The 16,792-nt window shown below is 42.0% G+C and overlaps 1 protein-coding gene across 2 annotated transcripts; it reads left to right on the plus strand.

Annotated features, from left to right (window-relative positions):
• The first annotated feature begins 331 nt into the window (after nt 1–331).
• Nucleotides 332–11,747, plus strand: NEFM (neurofilament medium). 2 transcript variants are annotated; one of them, XM_012508450.2, is made up of 3 exons: nt 332–7,513; nt 8,249–8,373; nt 9,789–11,747. In XM_012508450.2, exons 1-3 carry the CDS (start codon nt 6,434–6,436, stop codon nt 11,257–11,259), a joined length of 2,676 nt encoding a protein of 891 aa, XP_012363904.2. In that variant the 5' UTR covers nt 332–6,433; the 3' UTR covers nt 11,260–11,747. The 2 variants fall into 2 exon arrangements, with proteins under 2 accessions (XP_012363904.2, XP_030672849.1); XM_030816989.1 differs by lacking the exon at nt 332–7,513 and adding an exon at nt 7,582–7,936.
• Nucleotides 11,748–16,792: the final 5,045 nt, after the last annotated feature.

Below are 16,792 nucleotides of genomic sequence, written 5' to 3' on the forward strand. Positions count from 1 at the left end.
GAAATAATGTTTAGCTGAAAAAATATAAAGATGTTTTATTTTTATATAAATAGTTAAAAATGCAGCAAAAGAATGTATAGTGGCCCTTGAATCTTTTTTTTTTTTTTTTTTTTGAGATGGAGTCTCAAACAGGCTGGAGTGCAGTGGCGCAATCTTGGCTCGCCACAACTTCCACCTCCCAGGTTCAAGCGATTCTCCTGCCTCTGCTTCCCGACTAGCTGGGACTACAGGCGTGCACCACTACGCTCAGCTAATTTTTGTATTTTTAGTAGAGAAGGGGTTTCACTATGTTGGCCAGGCTGATCTCGAACTCCTGACCTCGTGATCCACCCGCCTCGGCCTCCCAAAGTGCTGGGATTACAGGTGTGAGCCACAGCACCTAGCTAGCCCTTTAATCTTTTTAACATGACCTAGCAGTTCAACAATTAGCTTTTAAATGAGATTTTTAAGGTGGGCATGGCCTCCTGATGATTGGGCTGAGGACTGTCCTCCAGAGTCAGTCTCCTAAATTCCTGTCTTCATTCCACCACCTCCAAGCTGTGTGTGGTACTTAACCTCCCTGTGCCTCTGTGCTCAATTGCACTTTCCACAAAAGTGTCATTTCAAAGGGTTGTGGTGATGATTAAATGAGATAACCCAGTAAAGTTCTGGCACAGTGCCCAGCACCTAGCGAGTACTTAATAAATACCAGTTATTTTTATTGATGTGACTATGATCCGCCTACTTTTATTTTTCATGCTCATTGAGACTGGATTTTATAATCTACTAAAGAAACTTGTTCTAATGTTGGCATGAGTGTCAGAAGGTATGAGTTCTGGCCCAGGCTCCACTGCTTTCCAGATGTATGACCTTGGACAAATCAGCAATTTTATCAACTCTAAAATGGAAATAATAATTTGTGCACAGCTCAGATGAGAATACATTGTTTTGTTTTGCTTTCCTACTTTGATATAAAGCATTGTCCAAATGTAAAAGTCTGATGGTGGTGGTGATGATGATGGCTTGGGATTTAGGGTACCACTAAGTGTAAAAGAACACAGTATTCAGGCCTGACTAGACCACATTACAAGTTATTACAAGTTACCACCTCCAGCTGTCACACCACCGCCCTCAGCTTCATGATGGCATTCCTCTCAATAACCAAAGAGAGAGAGAGGCAGGCACAAAGGAGACAGAAATTAATATCAGTCCTGATTAGGCTTTCTTGATCTACTATTGTTATTAATTATCGCTATTATTATTTTATCATTCTTGATCTAAAGGGTCTTTACAAATCTTTTTTAAGAGAAAAATTCAAGTTAAATACCCAGCTACAGTCCAGCTCTCATGGCAAACAGGACCATGTTTTTTCCTATAAAGATAGCAAACTACTTATTCAGACATACTCACTTTACAAAACAGGGCATGGGATTATATAAACAAACAGATCCTATTTACATTTAAGTTATAGAGAAAAAGACTAGAAGAAAATACTTAAATTATTGTCTCTCTGCATTTTGTAAATTTCTACACTACATATATATGTAAATTTTAACCAAAAAAATGAGTTAAGTATTCTAAAATAGATGCTTTTCTTAGTAAGCTAAGTGACAAGACAGAGCTATGACAGTGAGCCCATTTTCAAAGGATTATGAAAGAATATTTATTTTCAAAATTGCAGAGGTTGAAAAAAATCACCCAGTCCTGGGACTATGAGACTGAATTATTAGGTGGGGCTTCTTTGTGACTTTATGTTCCCAGGTTTAGCTGTTTTCAGAAATTTGGTCCAAAGATCATTGATCTGCTCTAGTTTTACAAAGCTCATTTTAGTTAAGATTTTCTAATAAAAGAATTATGTCTCTTGCTAAGTCAGGCCTTGGTAAGCTTGGGATAAAATATGTCATAAATATTTCATAGCTGCACTGGTGCAGTTACGTGCAATGCAGGGTTTTCAAAATTCAAGTGCATTATCATCAAGATCTGTTGCTGCTTTATAGGTAAAGCTAATGGGTTCAATTAAAAACATGCTGACAATTAATACAGGAGTACTGTTTTATTATGCATCTACTGAACTTTATTTTTAGAATCACTTTTACCAAGGCTCTATCAAGTACTTTTTTAAAATTCTAAATCTGTCTCCCCTGGCTTTCCCAGAACGGATTCACAGTGGAGAGGTGAAAGCATTACACAGCAAAAAAATCAGCAAGCTATATTAAAGCCGAAAGCTAAATTTTTCCCCACCACACATGAAATTTCCAGATATAGAATTTTAAAACTGATTAATTTAACATTTGGAATAAAATAAAGGTTAAATGTTTTAAGTTTTGTAAATACTTCAATTAACTTCATAATAACAGTAACTGACAAATAGAAGGCAATATTCAAAGAACAAAATATTTGGCAAGGGAAACAAACACCATTTCAGTGGCTTAATGACAGAAAAGAACACTGTGGTACAGATGGATTTGTTTTGATTAAAGACAATAGGGACATACATGTACATCCCAATTTCCCTGACAAGAAACAGTCTTTCTCCCCGAGGATATTTTTATTTTTCTTTCAACTTTTGACAACAACAAAAACAAAAGTCAACGCTGCCTTTAAAGTTTGACATCCCTAGGATCAAGTAGAAATATGTAATATAGCTTCCTTTTTCTTATGTTCCTGCTTCAGCAGACTAAGTCCCTAGCTTCCTACATCAACAACCCCTTAAATAATTAGCAGAGGACAGGTTATAAATAATTATTATGAGTTCTAGAACCAGATCCCAGGCAAACGGATTAGGTTCAAGACACAATAGGTTGAAAGAAAGTACAGATCATCTCATCTTGGATGGATTCAGCCTACCAATTTGACAGTGACGTCGTCCATCTGGAGTATCTTGCTTGCTATCCGGTTCCTACATCCCATCCTCCTTGCATTTTTTATATCCAAAAATACTATTTAAAAGAAGAAATGTAAGGAAATAGGGAAAGATGGAAGAAAATGCCCAACTCCTTATATTTTTATCTTTATTTTATGACCCAATAAATATATCACCTTTGCAAATGGTATTTTCCCAGTATTAGATGACACCCTACAAAACCTGACAGTGGCTATCTCTTAGCTGCAAAGTTAACATTTGCACTTTCCCTACTGAAGGAACATATAGATTGGAGCATGCCTTGTATTTCTCTATAAAGTGATTCAAAACAGACTGTAGCTTATGAAACAACAATTCAGAGATAATTTCATTTAAAATGTCTTACATCTAAATCCTATGAGTAACTTTTCTATTTAGAATAAATTACAAAAGTATTGTAGTCAAACTTAATTCCATGAATACAGTGTGGTTAATCTGGGTGAGTTGCCGTGATTGTTTTCTCTCCTTTTAATATTTCGAGAAGATTTCATAGCCTTAGTATTGTTAGGGTTTAAAAAAATGCAAAAGCATTTCTTTCTGTGAAAAATATTAAGGTGGTAAATGTTCTTCAAAACTATGAGACAAAAAGGGAAAAACATCTTTTATAGCTTTTTAAAAAAAGTTTTCATACTAAATTTACTGATGGGTATAACCTTCAAATCACCTTTAGGAAGAGTAGTTAAAGTGGAAGAGTTTAATATAAAAGAAAACATTTTGCTAAATGTGAAACTGGATCCATCATTTTTTAAACCATGGGAACTGTTTTTTCTTAATAAAGCAACTGTTTTAATTCTTTGCATTATCCTGTAGTGCCCAGATTGAAAAATATATCATGTGACATTGAAGTTACAATTTTAAGTTATAGGCACTAGATGTAGCCTGAGTAACTGACTTATTTTGTTTGTATGCAACATTTTCCTCCTTCTGTAACCAGCTGGAAGCTGAACAATTTTTGAGCTACTTTAGATACAAGGCAAAACTGGGTAATTGTGAAGTTAGACATGTGTTTCCTTGTAAATGTCTCTCTGCAGAGTCATCTCCTTTTCAAAGCCCTAAAGAAAACTAACAGCCTAAGCCTGCCAGTTAACCATGTACTCTCATTACAGAGTTTGCAGTGAATGTGCACCATGAAATTGCCAAAGATTTTTATATATTTCAATAAAAGCAGAAAGTAATAAGCAACAAAAGCAAAATTACTGCATAATTAGCATTTGGCCTTATCTAGATGGTATCCTGCTGAGTCCAGCCTGGCATCCGCAATACTTTACAGAAGGCAGGGAATTTTCTTTCTCTTTGCCTTTATTTATCTACATAAAACCAGAAAATCCTGTTTTTACAGTATTCACGAACCAGTCCCCTCATTCCATCATCTGTCTCTCTCAACAACTCAAGACATGGATGGGCTCTTTTTACCTAAGGTCTCTCAGCAAACTAGACCATCCTTCTCCTACATGGCCTGCGATGCTGCAGTTTCATATTAATAAACCAAAAGTAACTCCCAAAATTAGCACCTCCTATTTAAAACATTATTTCTATTTTAATACAAATAGGCCAAGGGAGCTGATAAAAATAAAAAATAAAACCTCTAGAAACCCACCCCTTTCCTGATTACTTACTGATGAATATGATCCTGTCTTTTAATAAAACAGGGACTTGAGGAAACATGCTGTGAAAAGAAGCTATTTCGGTCTGGAGTCCCTACTTTTTATAAGCAGTAGTTTCTTCTCACCCATAGCAAGCATTGCACATTCAGTCACTTGTACCTGTGACCCCAGCGCTGTTGTTAGTTCTGCAATCTCTTCTTCACTTTATCTTGTAGTATTCTGAACTTTTTAAACCTGAATTACCCCCAAAGCACTACCCAAAATAAAGAGACATTTTAACAGTTAGGAGTACACCAGACAGCAAGAAGTCTGTGTAAAGTTCTTATGTGCATAAACATGTTTAATGATATAGAAAATCTATTCCAAATCAATCATTAAAATCTAAGGGGAAAAACATATTACATTTTAAATGGAGGGAAAACATCTGATTTTATTCAAGGTTGTGGTGAATCTGTTCGGCAGCTTTTAAATCAATTTAAAGTTAATTCAGATGCTTTTTCAATCATTGCAGTTACACATAGGGAATACTGAATCGAAATATGACAAGGCAATTGTTTGTGTCCAAACTTATCAAAAACTGTATTTCCCTGGACTTTTCATCCCAACAGATTTCAAATTCTCATTTCCAAGGAGTATCTGACCTTCACATTTCAGGCCCTGTGTCTCTTCATTTCTTATACCATCATATGTTAGAAAACTCAAACTGGGCTACAAGTATATATTTCTGTTAACTGACTTTAATGAATTTTGGTTGTTTTCAAAATCTGCAATCTGTTCATTGTGCCGGCCCTGCATTGCAGGAAAGTCTTAGCCTGTGATTCCAGTTTCGCTCCTGCAAAGAGAGTCACTACAGGCAGGTTTCAATTGTATTTACTCGGAGAGAAGAGGGGAAAGGGAACCCCCTGCCCCCTGCCAACCTGACAGGCCAGGCTGGGTGACAAGCCCCCCGGGGTGGCTGCACCTCCCGCTCGCCGACCTGGGCGCTGTCCTTGGTGCTGCCGGCGCCATAGCGAGCACAAGCGCCTTACCTTCTGCCCCTGCGGAAGCTGCGGACGTCCCCCAAACGTTAAAAACGCCATATCCCACTTTTTATACAAATAACTACCCCGGCCTGTTCTCTTTGTCCCCTTCCCGAAGCCTTCAGGCAGACCGTTCCTCAAAGTCTTTTTTTTGTTTTGTTTTGTCTTCTAGACCCAGCTCCTCGGCGCTCATCTCCAGCTGCTTTAAGACAAGGAGTGGGGGAAGGGGAGGGAGGCAAGAAAAGATGAGGGTGGGGGAGGGGAAAAGAGGGACTGCAAGGGGAGGGGAGGGAGGAGACGGGGAGAAGGAAAGATTGGAAGAAAAGGGTCCCCGAAGAAGGGGCTGAGAGAAGGGCAGGGTGAACTGGACTAAAGGCCAGAGTAGGAGGGAGAAGAGGGGCCAAAAAGGAGGGGGATGAGATTAAGCACAGAAGATGGGTAAAGAAAAAAGTATCGGGGAAAGGGCAAAATAAGAGAAAGCCTTGAGGATAAGAGGGTAGAAGGCTAAAGAACAAGGGGACCACGGGGTCGGGGAAGCGCTGCCCGAACGGCGGGACAGTGACAAAGAAAAGGTGCTGGCGATATTCGCACCAATGGTGCGAAACGCAATCGGGAGGTGAGAAATGGAAAGAAGGCGAATGATCGGCTACAAGTAGCCTGGGACTTTTGAAAGGGGACCTGGGGGAGGGGCTGGGCCCAGGGCAGAAAAGTCCGGGTTCCCATGCGGCCTGGGCCCACGTGGAGCGGGCGCTGAATCACCGTTCAGCCGCCCCCTCCCCTCCTCCCCGACCGGTGCCCGCAGTCCCCGCCTCCTCGGCCGCCGCCTCCACGGGGCGGGGCCCTGGCCCGGGACCAGCGCCGCGGCTATAAATGGGCTGCGGCGAGGCCGGCAGAACGCTGTGACAGCCACACGCCCCAAGGCCTCCAAGATGAGCTACACGCTGGACTCGCTGGGCAACCCGTCCGCCTACCGGCGGGTAACCGAGACCCGCTCGAGCTTCAGCCGCGTCAGCGGCTCCCCGTCCAGCGGCTTCCGCTCGCAGTCGTGGTCCCGCGGCTCGCCCAGCACCGTGTCCTCCTCCTACAAGCGCAGCATGCTCGCCCCGCGCCTCGCCTACAGCTCGGCCATGCTCAGCTCCGCCGAGAGCAGCCTTGACTTCAGCCAGTCCTCGTCCCTGCTCAACGGCGGCTCCGGACCCGGCGGCGACTACAAGCTGTCGCGCTCCAACGAGAAGGAGCAGCTGCAGGGGCTGAACGACCGCTTCGCCGGCTACATAGAGAAGGTGCACTACCTGGAGCAGCAAAATAAGGAGATTGAGGCAGAGATCCAGGCGCTGCGGCAGAAGCAGGCCTCGCACGCCCAGCTGGGCGACGCGTACGACCAGGAGATCCGCGAGCTGCGCGCCACCCTGGAGATGGTGAACCACGAGAAGGCTCAGGTGCAGCTGGACTCGGACCACCTGGAGGAAGACATCCACCGGCTCAAGGAGCGCTTCGAGGAGGAGGCGCGGTTGCGCGACGACACTGAGGCGGCCATCCGCGCGCTGCGCAAAGACATCGAGGAGGCGTCGCTGGTCAAGGTGGAGCTGGACAAGAAGGTGCAGTCGCTGCAGGATGAGGTGGCCTTCCTGCGGAGCAACCACGAGGAGGAGGTGGCCGACCTTCTGGCCCAGATCCAGGCATCGCACATCACGGTGGAGCGCAAAGACTACCTGAAGACAGACATCTCGACGGCGCTGAAGGAAATCCGCTCCCAGCTCGAAAGCCACTCCGACCAGAATATGCACCAGGCCGAAGAGTGGTTCAAATGCCGCTACGCCAAGCTCACCGAGGCGGCCGAGCAGAACAAGGAGGCCATCCGCTCCGCCAAGGAAGAGATCGCCGAGTACCGGCGCCAGCTGCAGTCCAAGAGCATCGAGCTAGAGTCGGTGCGCGGCACCAAGGAGTCCCTGGAGCGGCAGCTCAGCGACATCGAGGAGCGCCACAACCACGACCTCAGCAGCTACCAGGTAGGAACCGCGGCTGCGCGGCCAGCCTGCGCCAGCGCCAGCGCCGCGCGCCCCCGATACTTGGGCGCGTGCCCAGGCGCCCTCTCCGTCGCGCTCCCTGGTGGCCGCTCGCTAGAGCGCGCGCGCCACAGACCTAGGGTGGTTGCAGATCAGCGTCCTCGCCCCTCTCATCCTCCAGACTCCGCCCCCACCCACCTGCCCCAGCTGCTAAGGGTCTTGACCTTTTTCAAAACGTGCATCTTTTCCAGTTCTAATTTTGCACGCTTGCACGTTTAAAGCAGGAGGGATGAATTCGGTAGTGGATAAATCAGCAACTTTAGGATAGCTTATGCAGAAACGCGTGTATTCTCTACTTTTCCGGCAGTGATCGGAAGAGCTCTCAAAATTGGCTTCAGCCCAGAGGGCTCAGATGGGAATGGCCAGGTCAGCCATGGAGTTTCCCCATCCATGCATGTTTGTGTCCTGTTGAGACGTGTTCTAAGTCCACTGGTCTCCGTGCGTGATGTGCCCAGGAAGTGTCCTATTGTCTTACTGATCTTGGATGTTCGTTTGAGAATCCCTTAGATTTAAAAGAAAAAGGCGGTGGGGGAGGGAGACTGGGAGTCGGGTGTCAGCGAGGTTTGCAGAAATGGAGGGAGACGGGAGGAGGCGAGGGGGAAGGGGTAGCAAGTAGTTTGCGAAGGAAGTTGCTGTTTGCAAGGATGAGTCTAGGGAGACTCTCTGTGTCTGTTTCAGGACACCATCCAGCAGCTGGAAAATGAGCTTCGGGGCACAAAGTGGGAAATGGCTCGTCATTTGCGCGAATACCAGGACCTCCTCAACGTCAAGATGGCTCTGGATATAGAAATCGCTGCGTACAGGTACGGTGCTTACTATGCTTGGCCGGAACACTAACCGCAGTGCAGAGGCTGTTCGGACAGAGCTTCCGCCACTTAAGTTAAAGCAGGCAGGGTGCAGGCATCAGCTCAGCACCTGGTTTTCTTGCTTACTTAAAAAGAAATTATTCTAAAGAATTGCAAGTGTAGTTTTATCTCTTTTTATGCAGTTTTAAAAGAATGAATGCTAGCAGAAACAAAAGGTTTTTGAATTACACGAAGGAGGTGCAGATTAATCTCAATGCATAGGCTTAAACTTTTTATGGAAAAATGTTTTCAAATGCTGGAAGCATGAACACAGTTTTGGTTTTTAATATTTCATCTAGTGGTTTCAGCTTTTCAAATGTATAATGTCAAGGACAAACACCAGGACATTCTATTTCTCCGTTTGTCTGTTAGATAGCTTACTATTGCCATCATCTGGCTGAGAATAGATATAGAATGATAGAATATAGATATAGTTATTTTATATATGTAGATAATTTATATGTATTATATTTTATGCTAGACTGTAGTATAAATTATATCTATATATCATGTATGATATTAATCTAGATCTATAGATACATATATGTGCATATGCATATAAATCTAGATATATAGACACAAATATGTATGACCTTTTTATAGATAGTGAGATAGGTTATAGGTCTATTAATTGATGTGACCTTGCTGTTGACTAAGCACAAAGGACAAAATCGTTGATTAAAATTTTCCTACTACCAATAAGGTAGTTATAGTACAACGAGAATAAATTGCATTTACAGAGCTATCTCTCTTTTCAGGAAAGCTGAATAGCTACATTAAATAGACACTTTATGATAAAAATTATCAACCAATTTATAACTCAATACATCCATATTAACACCTGGCTAAGTTCTGAAATATCCTTAACAGTAAGATTTTTATGAAAGTTATATTTGCTTTAAAAATAGTACATATCCTAAAAATCTTAATGTTTAAGAAAGTGACTACTCTCAGAAAGGCTGTTTGGCTTTGGAGTTTGGGGGGTTTTTGTTTCTGGATTTTTGTTTTTTGTTTTTGTTTTTGTTTTTTGCTATTTGGCCACTAACAAGTTTTTCAGCATATTCATGTTGTACCTAACGGATCTCTACTGCAGGGCCAAGACTTAGTAGCTGGGTGTGGTTAGTGGACTATTGGTCAAGGTTAGTCATTGTAGGGGGCAACTGTCTGGCAGTCCAGGAGAATCTTTCTCTGTCACTGAGTGTAATGTAATATGCCAGTAAGTGATAGCAGGTATGATACTGAATTGATAGAATATTTTACTTATGTAATTCTATTTATTTAAAGGTAGCTGCCACAATACCCAGAATGTAATGAAGTTCAGAAGGCCCAGTGAAATTTTTACTATGTCTTATGTTCTTTGATTTTCTCCTTAGAAAACTCCTGGAGGGTGAAGAGACCAGATTTAGCACATTTGCAGGAAGCATCACTGGGCCACTGTATACACACCGACAGCCCTCAGTCGCAATATCCAGTAAGATTCAGAAAACCAAGGTGGAAGCTCCCAAGCTTAAGGTCCAACACAAATTTGTCGAGGAGATCATAGAGGAAACCAAAGTGGAGGATGAGAAGTCAGAAATGGAAGAGGCCCTGACAGCCATTACAGAGGAACTGGCCGTTTCCATGAAGGAAGAGAAGGAAGAAGCAGCAGAAGAAAAGGAAGAGGAACCCGAAGCTGAAGAAGAAGTAGCTGCCAAAAAGTCTCCAGTGAAAGCAACTGCACCTGAAGTTAAAGAAGAGGAAGAAGGGGAAAAGGAGGAAGAAGAAGGCCAGGAAGAAGAGGAGGAAGAAGATGAGGGAGCTAAGTCAGACCAAGCCGAAGAAGGAGGATCCGAGAAGGAAGGCTCTAGTGAAAAAGAGGAAGGTGAGCAGGAAGAAGGAGAAACAGAGGCTGAAGCTGAAGGAGAGGAAGTCGAAGCTAAAGAGGAAAAGAAAGTGGAGGAAAAGAGTGAGGAAGTGGCCACCAAGGAGGAGCTGGTGGCAGATGCCAAGGTAGAAAAGCCAGAAAAAGCCAAGTCTCCTGTGCCAAAATCACCAGTGGAAGAGAAAGGCAAGTCTCCTGTGCCGAAATCACCAGTGGAAGAGAAAGGCAAGTCTCCTGTGCCGAAATCACCAGTGGAAGAGAAAGCCAAGTCTCCTGTGCCAAAATCACCAGTGGAAGAGGCAAAGTCAAAAGCAGAAGTGGGGAAAGGTGAACAGAAGGAGGAAGAAGAAAAGGAAGTCAAGGAAGCTCCCAAGGAAGAGAAGGTAGAGAAAAAGGAAGAGAAACCAAAGGATGTGCCAGAGAAGAAGAAAGCTGAGTCCCCGGTAAAGGAGGAAGCTGTGGCGGAGGTGGTCACCATCACCAAATCGGTAAAGGTGCACTTGGAGAAAGAGACCAAAGAAGAGGGGAAGCCACTGCAGCAGGAGAAAGAGAAGGAGAAAGCAGGAGGAGAGGGAGGAAGTGAGGAGGAAGGGAGTGATAAAGGTGCCAAGGGATCCAGGAAGGAAGACATAGCTGTCAATGGGGAGGTAGAAGGAAAAGAGGAGGTAGAGCAGGAGACCAAGGAAAAAGGCAGTGGGAGGGAAGAGGAGAAAGGTGTTGTCACCAATGGCCTAGACTTGAGCCCGGCAGATGAAAAGAAGGGGGGTGATAAAAGTGAGGAGAAAGTGGTGGTGACCAAAACGGTAGAAAAAATCACCAGTGAGGGGGGAGATGGTGCTACCAAATATATCACTAAATCTGTAACCGTCACTCAAAAGGTTGAAGAGCATGAAGAGACCTTTGAGGAGAAACTAGTGTCTACTAAAAAGGTAGAAAAAGTCACTTCACACGCCATAGTAAAGGAAGTCACCCAGAGTGACTAAGATTTGAGTCCATTGCAAAAGGTTAAGCCATATGACAATTTCAAAATGCATGTGATTGGCAGCTTCAAAACAGAACGGGTTCTTCCATGGGGGCTCCAGACATTGTATTTTACTTTGTGCAATATGAGGGGACTGCATGCAAGCTCAGGGTGCTCCCTCCTCAGTCTTTGCGGGATTCAAATGCATGATATTGTATGTACCTGGGAAATTTGCCAATTTCCTAAGCTGTTGGAAGGGGGTCACTTAAGGGGGGATGTCTTGAGATGTATTATGCAAAGTACCAACTGAGCCAAAAACAATAAATGAAACACAGAACTCAGCCTTAAGAAAGCTATATATGAATAATTATGTTTACCTCACTGGTGCATTTAAAATGGACTTTTGTTCATGGGAGAACCTCGTTGACATGCACAGTTTGCAATCTTATGTTGATCGATGTTAAATGTCACAGCAGTACTTGCTCAATAAAGGTCATATTGGAAACATAGTCCATTACTGAGTCTTATGTCATTTCTCTTTTTCTAATTTTTATTTATTTATTTTTATTTAGAGATGCGGTCTTGCTATGTGGCCTCAAGCAGTCCTCCCACCTCAGCCACCCAAAGTGCTGGGATTATAGGCATGAGCCACCACACCTAGCCTGTTATGCCATTTCAAAGTGAAATCTCCACTACCTGAAGCTTTCTTGCCCTGAAATAGATTATTGGGGGGAATCATAAGTAAACTGCACTTCTTATTGCTATTTCCCTGAGAGCGATTAGTTGGAAAACGTAATTGCTGAAGACATTTTCAGGTGTCAACATCTTCACTGAGCCTGGTCTTCATCCCAAAATTTTAAAATCATATTTTTGAAATAAAAATGAAAGCATCAGATACAAATAGGAATCTGGTGGGATAGAAATCTTCAGTGTTTGTTTCTATCCCAAAATAGAACTCAGACAACCTCTAGGTAAAAGGACCAATCAAGGAGGGGTTCATAACTTGTGCCTTGGAGCTGGGACAGAGACAGAGGAGCTCATGGCATTTATGATGATGTGTCCAGTGGGGACAGGGCTGACATCACTAACGCTCCTACCCGGAACTATGCAGCCTCAGAGGCATGCCTCCTGTGCACAAACACACACACACACATTGGCTGCATCACTAATGTTTGATTTGGTTGACAGAGATTTACACCTTTAGTATTTTACTAATTGGGGAAAATAATATAAAAAATAAATAAAATACCCTACCTGAGGAAAAAAAAATGAGATTCTGCGACATAGACAATAAGTGTTTTTAAATAAAAAGACATGATCTTGACCAAGGAAATACTATCATTCCCTTTTCAAAACTTGTTTTAGGCCTTGAAGACCATTAATATATTAATTAGCACATTATCCTGTCCAAGTCCATGTTTTCTCATTAATAGGATCAGCTCAATAATACAATCCTTGATAACACTTTCAATGACTTTTTCAAGATAACTCCAATTTTAATGCCTAAACATACCCAGGAAGCTAATTGTTAATGGCAGTTTTTATTGTTTCCCAATCATTAGCCATTTGCCAATCCTCACAATTTTGGCTACATCTGAGTATCATCTGTACAATCATGTATTCAGATTTTTTTCTTTAAAACAATTTGTTTTATGTTGTTAATTTTTCTGAAGCAAAAATATCCATGACACACAAAGTGACACAGGATTATTTAAATATAATCAGCAAAAAAAAAAACTGATCTAGTGATACAGAATTTAAAAATAGAAAAGAGCATATTGGAAGGATACAGGGTAACTCCTAGAGTGAAAACATCAGCAGAGGAGGCAGGTGTTGGGAGAGAGGAGCTCGGACAGCCCCAGGGACGGAGGTCGCAGGAATCATCACGCAGTCACATGGCGGATTAAACTGAAAACACTGTGACACTTAATTGGAATTCCAGGAACAGAGCATCATCTACTTGCCACACACCTTTGCTAGCAAAGAGGAGCACCTTGATTGATAGTCCCACCCAAACTGACTCCAATGACAGAACTGCAGCTCTTCACAGAAAAGTCTGGGAGCTGTTATCAGAAGTAGGAATGGAGGCTGGAGTTATATGATACGATCTATGTGAATTTTTTAAATGCCCACTAAATATACAATCATTACTATAAAAATACTCATTTGCACTTAAAATCATCTCACTTACCAGCACTGGACCCTGGGGCTTAGAAGACGTTCTTTTTTGGTAGCACATGTTGTTTAAAAATGACAGGATCAATCAGCAAAACTCTCCAACGCAGGCACCAGAAACTTAACTCTTCAGCTCTAACTTTGTTTTCAACCACTTGGTTTTCTTTCCTAACAAGGTAAGGCATTCAATAATATTGCCACATATTCCATAAAACAAAATCACTATTTTCTACTCTTTAAAAATGACAGAACACCTCTGGCTGCAGTGGCACAGGCCAATAGTCACAGCTGTTCCAGAGGCTGAGACATGAGGATCACTCAAGCCCAGGAGTTCGAGTCCAGCCCTGGCAAAGTAGTGGGAACCCATCTCTAAAATAAATAAATAGAACAATATACCTTTGATAACCCATGCAAGTATTTCTAAGTCAATCAATTGCCTGGTTGATTAATTAATTCAATAAATGTTTATTGAGGACTAGAGCCTGGAGATACAATGGTCTTCTCTTATAAAATTACTTACTTTGTTGTCACTGCCAGCCATTACACTATTATTGAAAGAGAAAGCAATTTGAAATTCATTATTCCAAATATGTTCAGTGACAGGGGGAAACTACATTTAAACTGAGCATAAATCTCCACGTGTTTAGGATATAAGAGTGCCTTTCCTCTGACGACAATCGGTCTCTGGGCACAATGACATCAAGCCATTGAAAAACAGAATGTCTACCTTGCCAGTAGACTGTCTTTGGGACACTATTTTATTTTAAATATTGTGAGGATTATCAAAGTTCATTTATTCTCAATCTTAAAACACATAAGAACAGATTTTTTTTAAGAAAAACTTCCTCTGGGTCACACACTAGTAGATGATAGAACTGGGATTTAACTCATAGGAAAGGTCCAGAGTATGTACTTTTTTTTTTTTTTTAACAGGCTCTCACTCTGTCACCCAGACTGGAGTTCAGTGACATGATCATGGTTCACTGCAGCCTGGAGCATCTGGGCTCAGGTGATCCTCCCACCTCAGCCTCCTGCGTAGCTGAGACTACAGGCACATGCCACCATGCCCAGCTAACTATTTTTGTGGGATTTTTTTGTAGAGATAAGTTTTGTGATGTTGCCCAGGCTGGTCTCAAACCCCTGGACTCAAGCAATCCACCCACTTCAGCCTCCCAAAGTGCTGGGATTACAGATGTGAACCACCATGCCCAGCCCAAAGCATACACTCTTAACATCTGTCCTATAGTAATCCTCAAATCTGTCTGTTGTGGCCACATGCATTTATAAGGATGTTAAGCTAGGGTCATTTCTTTCTTTTAAAATTGATAAAAAAGAAAACAGAGGAATACTATAAATCATTCATTTAATATACTTGCATATCTCTTTACATTTAAGAAAAATACAATATCACTTCTCTATGGCACTGTGTTTGCATCATGAGGAAAAGAATAAATACTCAAATGCAAAATAAGTGGTGATTCCTTCTATCACAACAGCTTGCAAGTGCCAAACACTTTTCTCGTAGTAACTTTCATGTTTAGTAGACAGAGTTATTTCTAGTGCATTTCCTTCTATTGCCAGTCAGTGCAGACAGAAACAGTATTAAAACATTAGGATATTCATTTCCACAACAAATAGGTTGGTTGTTCCAGTTTGGAACAAGTTATTTTTTTCCTAGTGTTTTATATAATTTGCCCAAAGGGAACCAGGAGCTATTTTAAAGTGAATTATTCTATTAGATCTGCATAAAACCTGTCTATTTTTAGGGCTCCTCAACCCTTAGAGCTTGGCAAAAGTAATAGATGAGAGTTCAAATCCCAGGCTGTAGATAGCAAAATTGTGTGTCTCGGGTCCATTATATTTACCCTCTAAGCCTCCACTTCCTTATCTGTAAAACAGGGCTGCCGAGGTGATGGGGTGTTACCTATGAAGATGCTCCACACTGTAACAGCCATTTGGTAGCCAATCACAATCATCTGTTAAAGACAATGAATTTTAAATTGGATCACAGCTATAGGTACAGAATTTTTAATTTAAAGAGAAGAAATTAATTGGTACCTTAATTTTCTTATATATAATTTCAATACAGATTGCAATGATGAGTTTACCAAAATAAGTAAATAATATGAATATAAATATATTCATGTGCACCTATATTTCTTCATCAGTGTACACATAATTTCATTACCCATATAGAGAATTTGGGTGGAAAATCGTTGCATTTTTCATTGCATTAATCTATGTAGGCTGCTTAGACACCCAAGAATCCGTCTACATAATCACGGGGCTTAAAAGTTTCTTGACCAGGCGTGGTGGCTCACACTTGTAATCCCAGCACTTTGGGAGGCCAAGGCGGGCAGATCACCTGAAGTCAGGAGTTTGAGACCAGCCTGACCATTATGGTGAAACACTGTCTCTACTAAAAATACAAAAATTAGCCCGGCGTAGTGGCAGGTGCCTGTAATTCCAGCTACCTGGGATGCTGAGGCTGGAGAATTGCTTGAACCTGGGAGGCAGAGGTTGTAGTGAGCTGAGATCATGCCACTCCACTCCAGCCTGGGCGACAGAGTAAGACTCCACATCAAAAAAAAAAAAAGTTCATTGATACAAATTATTTAAAACCTTATTGAGAGTAAGAGAGAAAAATATTTTTGTGCTAGGCCTCTGAAGACAGCCTGAAATCCCCAGATCCATGCTGACTGTGCTCAACACCATAATGCAGGTCTTTCAGGATTCTCTTGGACTTATTATTTGAGGTACTTTGAAAAGTTACCACATCATATCTTCAATAAGGTATTCATTTTAGGTAATGCTCCTTAAATCATTCCCTAACTCTAATTAGCATTCTTATCTTAGAAGAGAACACAGTTGAAAAAAAATTAACAGCCGACTACATAAAAAGGCTTTTTTTTTTAAGCTTATGAAAAGCATAATCGTTCTAAAGGGATAAGTAGGAAGGACCACTTACATAGGCCCAAGCTGTAGTCTTGTTTTGTATGTGGGTGGGTGAGGTGAGTAGGGGGTGGAAAGCAGAGAATCAAGGGCCCCAGAATTTGAGTGACAACATTGTGCCCAGAAGGCAAACACCGGGAATTTTTGATTCTGCATTGAGATCACAAGATCACAAGTCAGGGGCCAACTTCAAGTATCATAGGTTCTACTTTTGGTGTTCTCACATTCCTAAGAGAGTAAACTCTGACGACAAAAAGAGATAAGGACTGAAAAGGGCTCCTTTTCCTATTGGTTCTCAAATTTCAAATAAATTTCGGTGAGGAGGGTGAAATTACTGGTTTGCATTAGTGCTTTGGAATATGCTTAATTGTAATTGCTCATCATCTCTTCTGGAAAATCACAGATTAGTTGAAACCACAGAGTATAGC

Source organism: Nomascus leucogenys, chromosome 8 (genome assembly GCF_006542625.1).
Source record: "Nomascus leucogenys isolate Asia chromosome 8, Asia_NLE_v1, whole genome shotgun sequence".
Lineage (NCBI taxonomy): Eukaryota > Metazoa > Chordata > Mammalia > Primates > Hylobatidae > Nomascus > Nomascus leucogenys.